The sequence below is a fragment of the Antechinus flavipes genome, chromosome 6 (genome assembly GCF_016432865.1).
Source record: "Antechinus flavipes isolate AdamAnt ecotype Samford, QLD, Australia chromosome 6, AdamAnt_v2, whole genome shotgun sequence".
NCBI classification, from domain to species: Eukaryota; Metazoa; Chordata; class Mammalia; order Dasyuromorphia; family Dasyuridae; genus Antechinus; species Antechinus flavipes.
Window position 1 is genome coordinate 129,300,396 of NC_067403.1, and position 17,774 is coordinate 129,318,169.

Below are 17,774 nucleotides of genomic sequence, written 5' to 3' on the forward strand. Positions count from 1 at the left end.
CCCCAACCCCAAATCACTAGCCTTGCTTTCAAGCCCAGGCCTCGTAGACATCAAGGAGGAGAACAATAACTGTAGGAAAGAGGATGCATTAAACACAGTTAGCCCTCACTACTATTATCACCAATACTAGTTGCTACTGAGAACCCTATAAATGGCAATATCCTCCAGATATCAGATACAGCACCTGAAACGATCATTCTGAGCAGCAACTACTATGTTGGGAGTTATATCCATAGACTTGCAGGGGTCCTCAAACTACAAGCAGCGGGCCAGATGCGGCAGCTGAGGACGATTATCCCTCTCACCCAGGGCTATGAAGTTTCTTTATTTAAAGGCCCACAAAACAAAGTTTTTGTTTTTTACTATAGTCCAGCCCTCCAACAGCCTGCGAGACAGTGAACTGCCTGGCCCCTTATTTAAAAAGTTTGAGGAACCCTGCGAGAGGATGCTGCAGCCATAGCTACTGTTGTAGGAAAATCCTGAAGAGAATGTTCTAGTCACTAACGTCTTTGGCAGTGTCAAATTTTAACATCAGAAACAGATATTTTATCAGTGGAAATGATATTAAAAATGCCACGCACAGTTTAACTCCTGGAGAAAAGTGTTATCTTTTAAAACACAGCAATTATTTCCACTTAGAAAATTAATGATTCTTTAAAATCTTGCTATACCTTTTCTTATAACTAATCTGCTTTTTAGGAATGAGATGAATTCTTATTTTATTTATATTTTATTTTTATTATAGCTAACACCAATTTACTCAGGGACTATATCAGTGCTATCTTTTATCAACAATACAAACTACTTTGGACCATTTTATTTTTCAGAAAGAGGAAGAAGTGTGAAAGGTAAGAGAAATGGAATTTTAGGATTTTCTTATCTCAACAGCATACCTGGCAAAGTTTGCTTTATTCTTTCAAGGATCTGTAATTAACTGCATGTATATAACTTTAATTAATACACATTATGACCTTTATACTTAATACCTTCCTGAGTTGCTGTATATGAGAAATTTATCATTCTACAGTCAACTTAAAGATAAGTCTCTCTAAATTTGACTAGGCTGTGTGTCAGAAAAGAAAAGGATCTATAATTAATTCCATATTTAACTGTTTCTCACTTAGAAGGTAAACAATTAAGTCTGAGCTGCTCAATAGCATAGTTAGGTAAAGAATAGATCCAGGATTAATAATAATAGTAGCTAGCATTTGTATAATGCTTAATAGGTATCAAGCACTTTAGAAATTATTTCATTTCTCACAACCCTGGGAGGTAGGTGTGATTGTTAAGAGGATACTGAGAAAAACATAACTTGAGTCACTTGCCCAAGGTCATATAGCTAGAAACTACATGGAGTCAGGAAGGCTCCCTCTAACCCCTTCCTCCCTCCTTGCTTGCTTCCTGCAGGAAATGGCAAATCACTATCTTGCTAAGAAAACTACAAATGGGATCACGAAGAATTAGATATGACTGAAAAAGCACTGAATAACTTTTTGCTTTTAGGCAAAGTGCTATGTAATGGAGTTAGATATATTAATAGTTAAAAAAAAAAGTAACATTTATATAGTGCTTAACATGGATCAAGCATTTTACACTATTATTTCATTCAATCCTTACAAGAATCATAGGAGGTAGGAGCTATTATCCTTATTTTACTTAGCAGGAAACTGAGTCAAAGATACTTTAGTGACTTGCTCAAGATCTGAGGCCACATTTGAATTCAAGTTCTCCTACCTTCAAGTCCAGTGCTCTACCCATTGCATCATCCAGCTGCTCCCAAGTCTCCAGACCTCAAGTCTAATCTTTTATTACAACTTCACATCCATTATATCGAATAAATGTTGGCTGATTTTATGGCAAATCAAAAGTATGGAATGCTAAGTGTCTGGTACACAAGGTGCCATAAAATCTTATCGAATGATTAAGGAGTAAAAATTAAAGGGAGGGAAGTTAAGTCAACTAGCCTTTATATTGAAAGTCCCTGACATCATTCCAAGTACTTGAAATACAAAGAAAGGCAAAAAAAAAAAAAAAAAAAAAAAGTCTCTTGATTTCAAGGAGTTCCTAATTAGGGAAACAACATGCCAATAGTTCTGTACAAACAAGTTATATACCAGATAAATTGGAAAGAATCTCAGAAAAAAACACTAAGAATAAGGAGAACTGGCAGTGTGCTTGTGGAAAGTGGGACATGAACAGAAAGAAGGCAGGCAGAAGACATGGATTCTGAGGGAGAGCATTACTGCTTGCGGTACAAAAATGCAATGTCTTCCTGGTGGCGGGCCTTGCAAGACTGGATGGAATACCCAGCGCCCAGAATTCCACTGGTGTTTAATAGAACTTTATTGACTGATTGGATAGTAAATTAAAGGGATCAAATGAACAGAACCTGGCACACAAATTGGTGCTTAATAAATGTATGCTTAAGATTAGCTGTTCAATAAATATTTATTGAGTGACTAGCGAGAAGGACGGGTCTCGAGGAATCAGACTCCCCCCACCCTCAATTTACCTTCCCTCATACTTCGAGGTTACCTCCAACTGAAGACTACAAGGGGACAGATGGCCGACGGCTTTCAGCGCATGTCCTGATACAAAAAGGGAAGGGGGATGTGGGGAAAGTAGAGGGGCGGGAAACGGGGAGGCGGGGTTTTAGACAGGAAGGGGGGAAGGTATTTAGGAAGATGCCGGAATCTAATCCAACCAAAATTAAAAGTCAGGTTTGGGCCTGACTACGCGGGGTATCTAGCTCTTGGTGTATTCCACCCTCAAGGTCTCGACTTCTCCCACTTACTCGATTCAGTACCCCAGGTAACGGGTCCAGACAACGCGAGTTTCCGAAACGGTCTCCTCCCCGTTCTTCTCCGTAACCGGCGTATGCACGTCACGCACTCTGCGACCGGAGCCGTCGTCTCGCTCGCGTTCTCAAAGACCCGGAAGAATCCGCGCTACTGGTGCTTTCGGAGGGCGGGGGCGGGATGCACGAGTGGGCGCGGTGGAACTTTGTCGCGAAGCACTGGCGTCACCGGTTTTCGCGGGGAAAATTCGAAAATCGAGACTTGCTGCTGGACCAGGTGATCTCCAAAAAAGTCCTCGTGTTTGTGTGTGTATGTGTGTGTAGGGAGATATGATGTTTGTGTAATCGGTGTGTGGTGTCTGTATAATGTGTGTCTATTGTGCGTGTTAGGAGTTTTTTTGTAACTGGCCTGTTGTGTGGCTATTTGGGTGGGTATGTTGTGTGTTTTGTGTATGATGTGTGTTTATATGTATCTGAGCATCTGCGTGTCATATGTATGTATGTATATGTTGTGTGCCCGTGAGATGTTTGTTTCTGTGTTTGGGTATCTTTGTATGTATTATGTTTCTGTGTTGTAACTGCGGGGTTCATAGGGGTGGGGGGGTGTTGCTTAGGGAATTCTGAAATGAAAATTATTGCTCATCTTGGTGCTTGGGAATCTTCTATAACCCCTTTTTCCCTTCTCTCCTCCACTCCCCCCCATCGGCTCTGAGATTTGAGCTAGTCCCACCTCCCCATATTGTGCCTCCCAGACAGCAAGGAGTCAGGCACACATAAATGCTGTTGACTAGGAAAATGGAAGAGGCGAGGTTTGGATGCTTTGAGTTTGTCGAGTCTCTGGAGATGGGAGGCTACAAGATACCCAAAGACCTCTTGGGTCTGAAGGATGTCAAATCAGCAATCATTTATCCAGTGCCTATTGTATGCTAGACACTGTTGCTAAGCATAGGGGATATAATTATAGGCAACAATAAACAAGCAAATAACTCCCCCCCCCCCAGGCCCTGACCTCAAGGAGCTTACCATCCGATGGCTGAAACCCAATGCAAACATGATATAAAAAAGATAAATTTAGATAGGTATCATATAGAGCATAAGACCTGAAGTCAAGAAGATTTGAATTCAAATCTGGCTTCAGAAGATGCTAGCTGCAGGGACTTAGTCTAGTCATTTAATCTGCCATCTGTCAGATGGGGATAATAACAACATTAGACTTCTAGGGTGGTTGTGAGAATGTTGTTGTTGATCATTTGTGTCCGACTCTTTGTGACCCTCTTTGGGGTTTTCTTTCGAAGGTTCATTTTACAGATGAGGAAATTAATGCAAATAGGGTTAAGTGACTTGTCCACAATCACACAGCAAGTTAAGTGTCTCAGGAAGATGAGTCTTCCTGACTTCTAGCTCTGTATATCATGCCACTTAACTGCCTTATAGTGAGAATAAAAGGAGTTGACATGTAAAGGGTTTTGCAGATTTTAATAGCACTATATAAATAATTTAAAATGCTAGCTGCTATAAATTGGGAGACAATCAAAAAATAATTGTTAAATAACCATCAAATGCTAGGTATTGTTCTAAGTCCTTCGGACCGTTCTGATCTTCAGTTTTCTCATTTGTATGATAAGGGTATTTTAGACTCTGTTAAAAACCTGTGATCTCTCTCAACCCTACCTCTGTACTTTGAGATCCCTGAGGGTTTGGCAGAAATCAAGGCTTGAAACTTTAATGTGCCTTCTTGTTGATGCTGTTGAGTCAGGAGAAATCTTTCAGACTTCATCTAGGATAATTCTTGAAATGTGTTCTGTTCATTTAGGTTTGGGTAAACCCTGGGCAAGTCACTTAACCTGGCTCAATGGATAGAGTACTGGGCCTTGAGTCAGGAAGACCTGAGTTCAAAATTAGACTCAGATACTTATTTGATATGTGACACTGGAAAAGTAATTTAGCTTCTTTTTGCCTTAAACTACTAGAGATGAAAATAGTAAATCACTCTAGTTTATCTTTGCCAAGAATACCCCAAATGGGATCACAAAGCGTAGGTCACAAAAAAACAACTGAACAATAATAGTGACAACAAAAGATCTTGTAGAGAGGATTCTTTGTCTATTTTGGTTCATAGTCTCCTTTGATAGTATGGTGTAATAGAACACTTCTCAGGGGAGTGGTTTGTGACCTACATTTAATGGAAGTAAATAATACATTTCACTTAGAGATTGGTGAAGATGAAGATGTAATTTTCTTCCCTGACAAAGCTGAGGGACTCCATGAAAATATATTCGAAGACCCCCTATTATTCTAGACCAGATATTCTTAACTTTTTTTGTGTCTTGTACTCCCTTGGCAATATGTTAAAATCTAGGAACCCCTTCTCAGAATATTGGCTTAAATGTATAAAATCAAATCTATAGGATTACAAAAGTAACCAATTACATTGAAAAACAATTATCCGCATAAAACTACATTAAAAAAAAAAAGTTTATAGACCCGGGTTAAAAACTCCTGCTATCGGGCAGGATGAAAAAAAAATAATCCTAAAAACCCAGTTCCCAAAACTCCCAGGAAGGTTGTTCAGTTCTCTGACTCTTCAAAACCCCATTTGAGGTTTTTTTGGTAAAAATATTGGAGTGGTTTCCCATTTTCTCTTCCAGCTCATTCTAGAGATGAGGCAAATAGGATTGTCATTTTCCAAGAGTTAAGTATCTGAGGCCAATTTAGAATTCAGGTCTTCCTGATTTTTCCTGCTGTCCATTTCCCCACCTCGATGATAATTAGCATCAATTTTACAAGAACCAGTAAATTGTGAAATACAGTGCCTTTGACCACACAGTTGTAAAATAGAATTCCCTTTTCTAAATTTTTGCTTTCAGATTAAAAAAAAAAAACACTTTAGCCTTTCTGTATAAAATCATAGAACTTTACAATTTGAAACCTAACCCAGTATACTCTTTAAACAAGTAAAGCCCCAGAAATGGATTGACTTTACAGGAACAGGAGAAAAAGAATATTGTATTTTCTATATGAAATGTTAAGACATAATGTTTTTTTATGATTTTTGCCTTGTCCCAGAACACAGAAGCCTATTTAATCTGTCAGTAGTCACTTTGCAAGAGTATTTTCTGCTACTTTATTTACACATGTGTGATTGCAACTCTTTCCCGGCAATATATTGACAGACTGAAAATGGAAGTTTATGGGGAGCCATCTTGTGGTGGTTCTGAAGCAATCCAGAAAACTTTTAAATTAGAGTTTGATATTCAAGGATGGTAAAATTTTACAATTGAAAATGTACTTTTATAGACTGAAAAACTGAAGACTTAAGTAATTTGTTTTGAAGTAGCAAATTGTAAAACCAGGATTCAAATTTGGGTCTTTTGATTCCCAAAGCCAAAGACTTTCCGTTTTAAAATCAAGCAAAGAAACTTATTTTCTGATACACATTTCAAATTGAATTTATTTTTTAGGTTGCCATGTATAAAGAAAAGATAATTAATTTTTTTTTCGTATGCCATCTGAAACACTATAGTGCCCAGAACAGGTTATAAATGAGTTTATACATTCCAGATTTAAATTTTTATTTATATTTCTTAACAGTGATGTACTCTGTGAATCCTATGTATGTCCAGAACAAAATGAGCAAGTGCTCTAACAGTTATTGAAGATTTACTGGGTGTAGATGGATTTTGCTTCCAGAATAAACAATGACAAATCAAGAATTTATTGTAAGTGTTTAATTTTTTATTTTACAATTTCAGTATTTGATTCATGTTTTTCACAACTATAAATATAGGATTATTAAAAACTCTCTCTTCTATACTTTTATAAATAAGGTACTATATACTCATCAAAAGATGAAGAAATCAAAAGTGTGGCAAGATGGAATACTGAAGATCAGTTTCTCAAGAAATAAAGTACGTTTGGGATAATCTATTAATGAATCTAAAAGTTCAGTTCTTAAATTCATATTTGAACATTAAGAAAATTACATAAACTGTAATGTATATCTCTGTCTTGGATTTGAAAATCCAAGTATTATAGTGGCTAGTTTAGAAATAGCAGAATTTCAATGAGTAGTTGATTTATTTGGAATAGTAGTAGTAACTAATTTTTTATTAATTGTATCTTTGAGTGAATTCACAAGATTGCCTATTAATTACTTATCAATTTTCAAGGAAAAAGAAACACAGGACATTAATGTTTTAAAAAGTAAATTCATATACTCTTTGAGACTATAGGACATATAAGATCTAATGCATATAGAATGAAACATTTCTCAGTCTGGCTTTTGTCTTACCCACAGAACTTTTTATCTACTTAACTTTACTCTAATATAAATCTTCTGGGAGTGATAGGACAGTTTCTTCCCTCTTTACCAAATATTCCATGCTTTATTTTTAGCTCCTCTTCTTTCTCTGCACCAGGATATTCCACTGGATATACAACCCCACTGTTTTTACTTTGTAAAAAAGTATCACGGGGCAGGCAGGTGGTCCAGTGGATAGAGTATTGGGCCTGGAGTCAGGCCCCGAGTTCAATTTTGGCCTCAAATACGTGACACTAGCTATGTGACCCTGAGCAAGTCACTTTACCCTAATTATCCCACCAAACCAAAAAACAGACTCCATCCACAAAGCTCACACTACCTTTAATATCATGTTAGTTTACCCCTTGCCTTGTTTTTGCAACTTATAAGTAAATGTGTTTATTTATTATTTCCCCAATTAGCTATATTATCAGATCTTATAAGGGCAATACTTTGGTCTTTTATGTCTCCCTCAGTCCTTAGCATAGTGTTAGAATAAATGATAACTGAATTCTGCCACAAATAAATGAATACAAGCTACTTAATGTGATGAGAGGTATTTGAAATGTGACAAAGCCAAATAATACATTTTATGTGGTTATCTAATAATTGTTAATTTGTTTTAAAGAATTTGAAATATTTTCCTGTTAACTTTGTTTTTTAAATGTTATTTTATTTTAATGTAGGCAACTTTATATGATGACAAAGGACAGTGCTTGGAGAGTTTATTTCTTAAACAGTGTGAGGTATTTTAATATTTTTTTTAACTTTGAAAAATCACTTCAGAAATCACTCTGGGATAGCTTTTTATGAAAAAAAGTTAATAAAAAAACATTCTTTTTAATGTTTTTGTTGTAAACTTAAAACCATTAACAGGAAAATAATAACCAAAATAATATACTATTTCATATAAAATGGAAATCCGACCTAAAATTGAACCAAATGACAATAAACAAAAATGCTTTTGTTATCTATTGTTTTCAGAGTTGTCTAAAGATTTCTGTTTTCTTTCTTTGTTTTCTTCAGATAATTGTTACTGTGAATGTAGTTGTGATTCTTATGATTTTGCTTTGCTTCATGGGCCTTTACACATTTCTTTATATATTTTTTTGGTAGCACCATAATATTTCATTATTTTAATATTCTGGTTATTTGGTGGCTATGAGGTGATTATAGTCAATTTTCATCAACTTAGAATTAAAAGGGACCTTTTTTTTTTTTTTTTTAACATTTTACAAACATTTTCTCTCCTTCCGTTATTTTCTTAACCCCTTGTAATCTGGTTTCTGAAATCTGAAACTGCTCTCCAAAGTTACCAGTTATTTCTTACATGCCAAATCCAATGACTCTGTCATCATTCTCCTTGATCTTTCTACAGCCTTTGACAGTATTGACCATTCTCTTCTTGATATTTTCTTCTTTTTAGATTTTTTTTCTTGATTCTTCTCTGCGATTATTCCTTCTCTGATCATAGTCTCTTAATCATATGTGTCTCTTGGGATTCTGTGCTCTTTTCTTCCTCTATACTACTTCACTTAATGATCTCATCACTTCCCATAGATTTAATAACTATTTCTATGCTGTTGATCTCATAGCTACCTTTCCTTTCCCAATCTCTCTACTAATTTTTAATCTTGAAATTTCCAGCTGCCTTTCAGACATCTCTCACTAATTGTCCAGTAGACATCTTAAACTCAATATATCCAAAACATAACTCATTATATTTCCTACTAATTCTATCTTTCTTCTCTCTCTCCACCCCACCTTTCCTATTTCTGTAGAGGGCAACACCATCTTCTTAGTTCCTCAGATTTGTAATCGAGGTGTCAGCTTCAACTCTTCACTATCCTCTATCATTCCCTCCATCCCCACCTGCATATACAATCTGTTACTAAGTCTTGTGAATTTCACTTTTACAACATCTCTTGAGTATTTCCTCTTTTTTCCTGTGTTACTGCTACTCCTCTAGTGCAGGCCTTCCTTGTTTTATACCTGGATTACTGGTGGGTCGGTCTCCTTCAAATCTCTCCTTACTTCAGTCTCCATTTAGCCACCAAAGTGATTTTCCTAAGGCACAAGACTGATTATGTCACACATATACCCACCAACCCCGTCACTGAGTAAATTCCAGTGGCTTCATTTGACTTGAGAATCAAATATAATATGTTCTTCTTGGCATTCAAAGCCTTTCATAACCTATCCCCCTCCTGTCTTTCCAGTCTTCTTATGCCTTATTCCCCTTCAGATATTCTTTTTAAAAAAAATAATAGCTTTTTTTTGTTCAAAATACAAGCAAAAGATAGTTTTCAATATTCATCCTTGCAAAACTTTGTGTTCCAAATTTTTCTCCCTCTCTTCTCCTATCCTTTTCCCCTAGACAAGTAATCCAATATACATGCAATTCTTCTAAACCTATTTCCACATAATCATGCTGCACAAAAAAAAATCATCAAAAAGGGAAAAAAATGGGAAAGAAAAAAAAGTAAGCAAACAACAAAAAGCTCAAAATAACTATGTTGGGATTCACATTCAGTACTCATAGTGCTTTCTCTGGATCTTTCTCTATTACAAGTCTATTGGAATTGGCCTAAATCACCTCATTATTGAAAAGAACCAAGTCCGTCAAAGTTGATCCTCACATAATCTTATTGTTACTATGTTCAATGTTCTCTTGGTTCTTTCACTTAACATCAGTTTATATAAGTCTTTCTAGGTCTTTTTCAGGTATTCTTCAGTCCAATAACACTGGTCTCCTGATTGTTGCATGAACAAGACACTCCATCTTTTGGTTTCAGGCATTTTCTCTAGCTATCTCCTATGCCCAGATCACTCTCTCTACAACTCTGGCTACTGGTATCCCTGGTTTCCTTCAAATCCGAACAAAAATCCCATCTTCTACAAGAAGCCATCCCTAACCTCTCTTACTTCTAGTGCAGTCTTTCTGTTAATTATTTCCCATTTGTCCTGTATATAATTTTTTTGGGGGGTATATATTTCTTTGCATATTGTGTCCCCCTGTTAGATTGTAAGCTCCTTGAGGGCAAGAACTGTCTTTTGCCTTTTAAATTCCCAGTACTTAGCATAGTAGCTGGCACTTATGAATGTTAATTGATAGTGGTACAACTATGCTTGAATCTAAATCTTCTTGACTCTAAATGGAGCTCTTTCTTCACTGTATAATGCTATTTCCTCCATCTTTGAAAAGTTGTCTTGGGTAGCTAGGTGGCACAGAGGATTAGAGCATCAGCCGAGGACTCAGGAGAACCTGAGTTCAAATCTGGCCTCAGACATTTGATACTTACTAGCTGTGTAAACCTGGGCAAATCACTTAAATTCAGCTGCCTTAAAAAACAAAAAAGCAATGACAAAAATAACCCCTCCCCCTAAAAAAAGTTGTCTCATGTACAGAAGACCAGTGATGCTCATAAAGTGGAGTCAGGGACCTTTGGTCCCTGAGATCCTTTAAGGGAATGTGCAAGGTAAAAAACATTTTTATAATAGTGCTAAGATGTTTTAATTTCTAATATGGTAAATATCAGTATCTATAATCCAATAGACAAAAGCTCTTTGGAGGATCATGAGTAATTTTTAAGGCTATAAATGGGGTATAAGATCCAAAAGTTTGGAAACAACTGCATAAAATAAAACATGGTTTCCCCAAGAAATAGTGAGTCATAAAAACATAAAGATTAGGACATTCAGGATGTTGGCCTTATGTGGTATACTTACTCCAAATATTTCCCCCATCTTATTTCTTTTCTTTAGAGAACTTATTTAAAATGTATAATTCTAGTAAATATTACTTTGTATTGATGCATTGCCCTAATGTTTTTAGTTTCTATGTAACTGTGTCAATCAAGTTTATAAAAATGTTTGCACATTTTAAAATCATAAATTGGGCACCTAGGTAGGAGAGTGGATAGAGTGCTATGCCTGGAGTCAGGAAGACCTAAGTTCAAATCCTATCCCAAAGACATTAATGTTTTCTATGGTTTTAAGTAATTCAGGCCCATCAGCAGCCTAGAATTGTCTTTTTTTTCTACAGATATTTTGCCTGGAGGAAGTCTTTAGCATTGTTTGCCTTAGTTTCTTCATCTGTAAAATGGGCTAGAGAAGGAAATTGCAAACCACTCCAATATGTTTACGAAGAAAATTCCAAATGGGATCAAAAAAGAGTTGAATACAACTGAAAGCAACTAATTAACAACAACAACAACAAACTGTGTTTTGTTTCTATTCAATCTAAAAATATTTAAATATTTAAACATTCGTTTCATCTATCAGTTAATCACCAAACATTAAGCATCTCCTGTATGCCAGTTACTATGCTAAGGACTGGGTATTGTCTTAATTTTTAAAGACCATTAAAAGTTTATTATTGATCAACTAAAATAACAATGCATTTAAAGATAATTTTAATAACTTGTAAACCAAGGCAATCAGTAAGCATTTATGAAGTACCTCCTATGTACCAGCTACTATATTAAGTGCCCAGGATACAAAAAGAGACAAAAAACAGTTTAGCCCCTTAATGAGCTTACATTCTTGTATGGTTTAGTAGAGTGACTATATGTATGTGGTATAATTTTGAACAAATGTGTGCTATATGTTCATTTTGGTAGTAAAAGATATCAATATGATTCTTGTTATTCATATACAAATTTACATTTTTATGTCATTTAAGAGAAGCTGCTTTTTGATTTGCATATTGACTTCTTATGTTAACAAATGTGTATGTTTGGGGCTTTTTTCTTTAAAATATAGATGAAACCTGGAGATGACTTAGAGACTGATCGATATTTAATCACCATTGAAGATGTAAAAAATGTTGAAAACATCTCTAACAATTTAGAAGTTAAAATGGAAATACCCATGTTGAAGGTACAAGGATTGAAACCTTCTAACAAGCCAAAACCATGTCTACGTACTGGTTTAAAAAGAAAGTTTATTGTAAGTTTTTCTATTTAAAATAAAAAAATCAGATTGTATAAAATTTTGTAAATGATCAGCAAGTTTTAAGGTTATTACAGTTTATCAGGAATTCATTTTATTGATTATTTCATTGGTATAAGGCATTTCCATTGTTAAACCTCTCTCTAAGCCAATGCAGATAAAATTCGTTCTGTCATTTATAGACTTAGAGATTAGTCTAGAAAAGTTAGAAGTTTAATGGTTTGCTTAAAGTAACTTAGTTTGTATCAAGTTTGTATCACTTTGTATTAAAAGATGAGACTTGAACTGAGATATTCTTAATTCTAAGGCTGGTTCTTTGTGTAATTCCATACTATAATCTCACTGCTAAAATATTCTGTGAGGAAATTACCAAATACGTATCTGACTCTGAGATATTTATGTTTTGACATATTTTAGTGTAGTAAATATCAGCATTAAGGTGGAACAGCGGAGAGAGTAGAGTCAGGAATACTCATCTTTTTGATGAGTCCAGCCTCAGACACTTACTAGTTCTTGGCAAGTCACTTAACTCTGTTTATCTCAATTTCTTCATCTATAAAATGAGCTGGGGAAGAAAATGGCAAACCATTCCAGTATCTTTGCCACTACAGCCCCAAATAGAGTAATAAAAATTTAGACATGACTGAAATAATTGAACAAAAAGTATAAAAGCAAAGTTTAATAAATTATTTAATTTTAGAGGTGGATAGGCAGTGCTGTGGATAGAATAAAGTGTTGGGCTTAGAGACAGGAAAATCTGGATTCCATTCCTGCTTCTGACACTAACTGTATGACCCTGGGCAAGACACTTATTTTCACTCAGCCAGCATAACCTCATCTGTAAAATTGGAATTGTAGACTACCTCAAGGGGTTATTAGGAGGATTGAATGAAATAACACGTAAAGGACTTTGTAAACCTTATGTTATTTTATTATGTTATTTTCTTTCTTTCTTTCTTTCTTTTTTTTTTTTTTTAATGATTTTTTATTGACAGAACCCATGCCAGGGTAATTTTTTACAACATTATCTCTTGCACTCTCTTCTGTTCTGACTCCTCCTCTCCCTCCCTTCACCCCCTCTCCTAGATGGCAAGCAGTCCTATACATGTTAAATAGGTTACAGTATATCCTAGATACAATATATGTTTGCAGAAACGAACAGTTCTCTTGTTGCATAGGGAGAATTGGATTCAGAAGGTATAAATAACCCAGGAAGAAAAACAAAAATGCAAGCAGTTTATATTCATTTTCTAGTGTCCTTTCTTTGGGTGTAGCTGCTTCTGTCCATCTTTGATCAGTTGAAATTGAGTTAGATCTCTTTGTCAAAGAAATCCACTTCTGTCAGAATACATCCTCATACAGTATTGTTGTTGAGGTATATAATCTCCTGGTTCTGCTCATTTCACTTAGCATCAATTCATGTCTTGCCAGTCCTCTCTGTATTCATCCTGCTGGTCATTTCTTACAGAACAATAATATTCCATAACATTCATATACCACAGTTTACTCAACCATTCTCCAATTGATGGGCATCCATTCATTTTCCAGTTTCTAGCCACTACAAACAGGACTGCCACAAACATTTTGGCACATATAGGTCCCTTTCCCTACTTTAGTATCTCTTTGGGGTATAAGCCCAGTAGAAACACTGCTGGATCAAAAGATATGCACAGTTTAATAACTTTTTGAGCATAGTTCCAAATTGCTCTCCAGAATGGCTGGATGTGTTCACAATTCCACCAACAATGTACCAGTGTCCCTGTTTTTCCACATCCCCTCCAACATTCTGCATTATCTTACCCTGTCATTCTAGCCAATCTGACAGGTGTGTAGTGGTATCTCAGAGTTGTCTTAATTTGCATTTCTCTGATTAATAATGATTTCGAGCATATTTTCACATGGCTATAAATAATTTTAATTTCTTCGTCTGAGAATTGTCTGTTCATAATCTTTGTCCATTTATCAATTGGAGAATGGCTTGGTTTCTTATAAATTAGAGTCAATTCTCTATATATTTTGGAAATGAGGCCTTTATCAGAACCTTTGATTGTAAAATGTTTTCCCAGTTTATTGTTTCCCTTCTAATCCTGTCTGCATTAGCTTTGTTTGTACAAAAACTTTTCAATTTGATATAATCAAAATTTTCTATTTTGTGGTCAATAGTGATCTCTAGTTCTTTGGTCATAAATTCCTTCCTCTTCCACAGGTCTGAGAGGTAAACTATCCTATGCTCTTCCAATTTATTTATAATCTCATTCTTTATGCCTAGGTCATGAACCCATTTTGATCTTATCTTGGTGTACGGTGTTAAGTGTGGGTCAATGCTTAGTTTCTGCCATACTAGTTTCCAGTTTTCCCAGCAATTTTTGTCAAACAGTGAGTTTTTATCCCAAAAGCTGGGGTCTTTGGGTTTGTCAAACACTAGATTATTAAAGTTATTGGCTGTTTTGTCCTTTGAACCTAACCTATTCCATTGATCAGCTAGTCTTTTTCTTAGCCAATACCAGATGGTTTTAGTTACTGCTGTTTTATAATATAATTTTAGATTTAGTACAGCTAGGCCACCTTCATTTGATTTTTTTTTTCCATTATTTCCCTTGAAATTCTTGACCTTTTGTTTTTCCACATGAACTTTGTTGTTATTTTTTCTAGGTCATCAAAATAGTTTTTTGGGAGTCTGATTGGTATAGCACTAAATAAATAGATTAGTTTAGATAGTATTGTCATTTTTATTATTTTTGCTTGCCCAATCCAAGAGCATTTAATATTTTTCCAGTTGCTTAGATCAGACTTAATTTGTGTGGAATGTTATTTTATTTCTTAAAGAAAAAACATTCTTTTTCCATTGTCAAATTATTTAAGATTCTTTGTGAAAGTGTGGTGAAGCTAATGTTATTTTTATATATTTAGGGATTCCAAGGACCACGTCAAATACCAAAGAAAATGGCCACCACAGAAAATGATGAATCAGCTACATCTCTTCTATTTAAGGAATCTTATCCTACTTTATCTTCTCTGTTCTCTTGCACACCTCCATTATTTTCTACTATTGGAAAGAACAATAAGGACACTGTTATGCCATCTGACTGTAACAGTATCATTGATTACAAGAATGGCAACACCACTGATGAGTCTATCTCCTTACTTTTTTCGTCTATCCCTTCTAGCGAAAAGAGTTTCTATGAAGATGATTGTTTTTTTCTCAATTCTGTAAGGAGGAAATCAGACTCTTCATTGGATAATGAGTACATGAAAGAAGATAGTCTGATAACCAAAGACTCAGACATTTCACAGAACAGCAGGAGCAAAGAAAAGATTTTAGCACTTCTAAAGTCCAAATCAACTCCAACTTTGGAAGCTATAGAATGTTTTCCTCCTGGAAAGTTAACAGAAGAAATAAAAGATTGCCTTAAATCACAATCCAGAATAGGAAGGGAAGAGAAAATGGAAAAGAATACCACAAAAATTATACCTCATGAGCTTCATTTAGAGAATGATGTAAGAAAATTAAACCAATGGGATATTTATTTACCAAAGAATTTATCTATAAATTCTTCTGATGTAAGTAATACCAAAGGAAAATCTAAGGATGACAACTTAGATTTAGATTTGAAAGGTCCTTTTGAACAAAAAATGTATCTCTTTGCAGCTGATTCTGAAAAAAAGGTTGAGTATATCACAGATAATCAAATATGTAATGATGACCAAACCAACTGTAATCAGAAAATAAATTTTCAGGTATCTTCATCCTGTCAAAGTGAGTTGGGAGAAGGCTTACCAGTTTTTTATAGCAATAATGAACACCATTACTTATCAAAGTCCAAGAGTGAAATGCTATTCAGCAATGATTATCCAAAATGCTTAAAAGAATCTGTTTTCACTAGAAAAAATACACAGGAACTAAATAAAACTAATGTGCCAAAAAGAGAAAGTCACCAAAAGCTTTCTTTTCAGCTAGAAAAGCAATGTCCACATCTACAAAAAGATTCTTCTTGCATAAATAATAGTTTAGCCATATCTGAAAATTTGGCCACATTTCTTCCTAAAAGTAAAGCCGAAAATGAAAATATTAATACAGATTGGGACAGCAAACCAGAAACATTTTTGGAGGTAACTTTCAATCTGAACAATTTTGATATCAGTGACAGTGAGGAAGAATCACAAAACAACATCTTTTCTCTGAGTTCTGAACATTGGCTAAAGAAAATAACATCTGAGGACAAAATGTGTGCTGAAAGGAAATTCATTGATAGGAATTATAATAAAAAATATGACAATGAACATTCTTCACATTTGATAACTGATTCTAGTCTTCCAGCAAAATATCCCAATAAGAAAACTCTATCTTCACAGATTTGTACTGAAACTTCAGTAGATTTTGACAGAATCGGAAAAGGTAATGAAGCATCTTTCCTGTTTAACTCAAATATTCCTAAAATTCAGAATGGTGCATCACATTTTGAAATGTTGAGCAGAGAAACCAAATAGGATTCCTCAAAGCAGCCTGATGATATATTAATATAGAATAATAGACCAATGTAATCAATCTGTTCACCTACTCATTACTGATTATGATCGTGTACTTCCTCAAAGTAAGTCCAAAGATAATGAAAACACTTTGCATCTGTTTTCTTTATCAAGCATAGGCAGGACTCTGACTTCCCAAGACAATATTATATTTATTCACTAAAGATGGTGGATATTGCAGTATTTTAGGAAATTATTTGCAATTACGTTACCAGTTAAAAATTATAACCTGCCACTTTTAAATACTAAGAATTGTACTTCAGATTTTGAATGTGACACATTTGATACATCAAGCACTCAAATTTCTTAACACTCCTCTTTGGAAGTAAATGGATCCTAAGTGGCTCTCTTCAACAATGACATCATTGTGGCCAGTTCCAATGATCTTGTGATGAAGAGAGCCATCTGCATCCAGAGAGAGGACTGTGGGAATTGAGCGTGGTTCACAACAGCATTTTCATTGTTTTTATTGTTGTTTGTTTGCATTTTATATTGTTTCTCTTTTTTTTCTTTACTTTTGATTTGATTTTTCCTGTGCAGCATGATAACTGTATAAATATGTATGTGCATATTGGATTTAACATATATTTCTACTATGTTTAACATATATTGGACTGCTTACCATTTAGGAGAAGGTGTGGAGGAGGAGTGGAGGGGCAGAGGGAGAATTGGAACACAAGGTTTTGCAAGGGCTAATGTTGAAGAATTGTCCCTGCATATGTTTTGAAAAATAAAAAGCATTAATAAAGAAAAAAAAAGCATCCTATTTCCAAAGAAATAAGTATATATGATTTTGAGGATAAACAAAGTATGGGGAATTTACAAAGTAAAGTAGGAGCTAATAAAGAATACAAGAAATTTTGGGACAATGCTAGAAATTCCTTTGACTTCCTGAGTTAGTTAACAGCATTTCCCTTTCAAAGTCCCTGACTGAACATAGTATAGCTTTGGAAAGCTTAGAAAAGTTGAAAGAGATAAATCCTAATTTGAAACATAGAATTCAGCTGATATGTGAATCAATTAAAAGCACAGGTTAGAATAATTTCCTAATATTTGGGGATGCTGCCTAAATTAATAAAATAGATACAAAGACAAAACAAAAATGTTTTCACAAGTACTTTTCATTTTAATGGCTATCCTTTTTTTTTTTTTAATTTTATTTTATTTAATAATAACTTTATATTGACAGAACCCATG

General features: G+C 34.8%; 2 protein-coding genes across 5 annotated transcripts in view; one reads left to right on the forward strand and one right to left on the reverse strand.

The window, feature by feature from the left end:
• LARP7 (La ribonucleoprotein 7, transcriptional regulator) overlaps positions 1–2,911 on the reverse strand; it is a 32,189-nt gene extending 29,278 nt beyond the window's left edge. For 2 of the 4 annotated variants that reach the window (XM_051967126.1, XM_051967125.1), the window contains exon 1: positions 2,513–2,620. In XM_051967126.1, the coding sequence (XP_051823086.1) occupies positions 2,513–2,522 (10 nt within the window). In that variant the 5' untranslated portion in view covers positions 2,523–2,620. Of the gene's footprint in view, positions 1–1,734; positions 1,816–2,512; positions 2,621–2,794 lie in introns of those variants that run through there. The other 2 variants (XM_051967127.1, XM_051967128.1) reach the window with 2 other exon arrangements.
• A 3,480-nt stretch (positions 2,912–6,391) lies between these two features.
• ZGRF1 (zinc finger GRF-type containing 1) overlaps positions 6,392–17,774 on the forward strand; it is a 94,874-nt gene continuing 83,491 nt past the window's right edge. Inside the window, exons 1-5 of the mRNA XM_051967141.1 lie at positions 6,392–6,516; positions 6,625–6,705; positions 7,784–7,843; positions 11,862–12,047; positions 14,961–16,446. Coding sequence (XP_051823101.1) covers positions 6,496–6,516; positions 6,625–6,705; positions 7,784–7,843; positions 11,862–12,047; positions 14,961–16,446 — 1,834 coding nt within the window. The 5' untranslated portion in view covers positions 6,392–6,495. The remainder of the gene's footprint in view (positions 6,517–6,624; positions 6,706–7,783; positions 7,844–11,861; positions 12,048–14,960; positions 16,447–17,774) is intronic.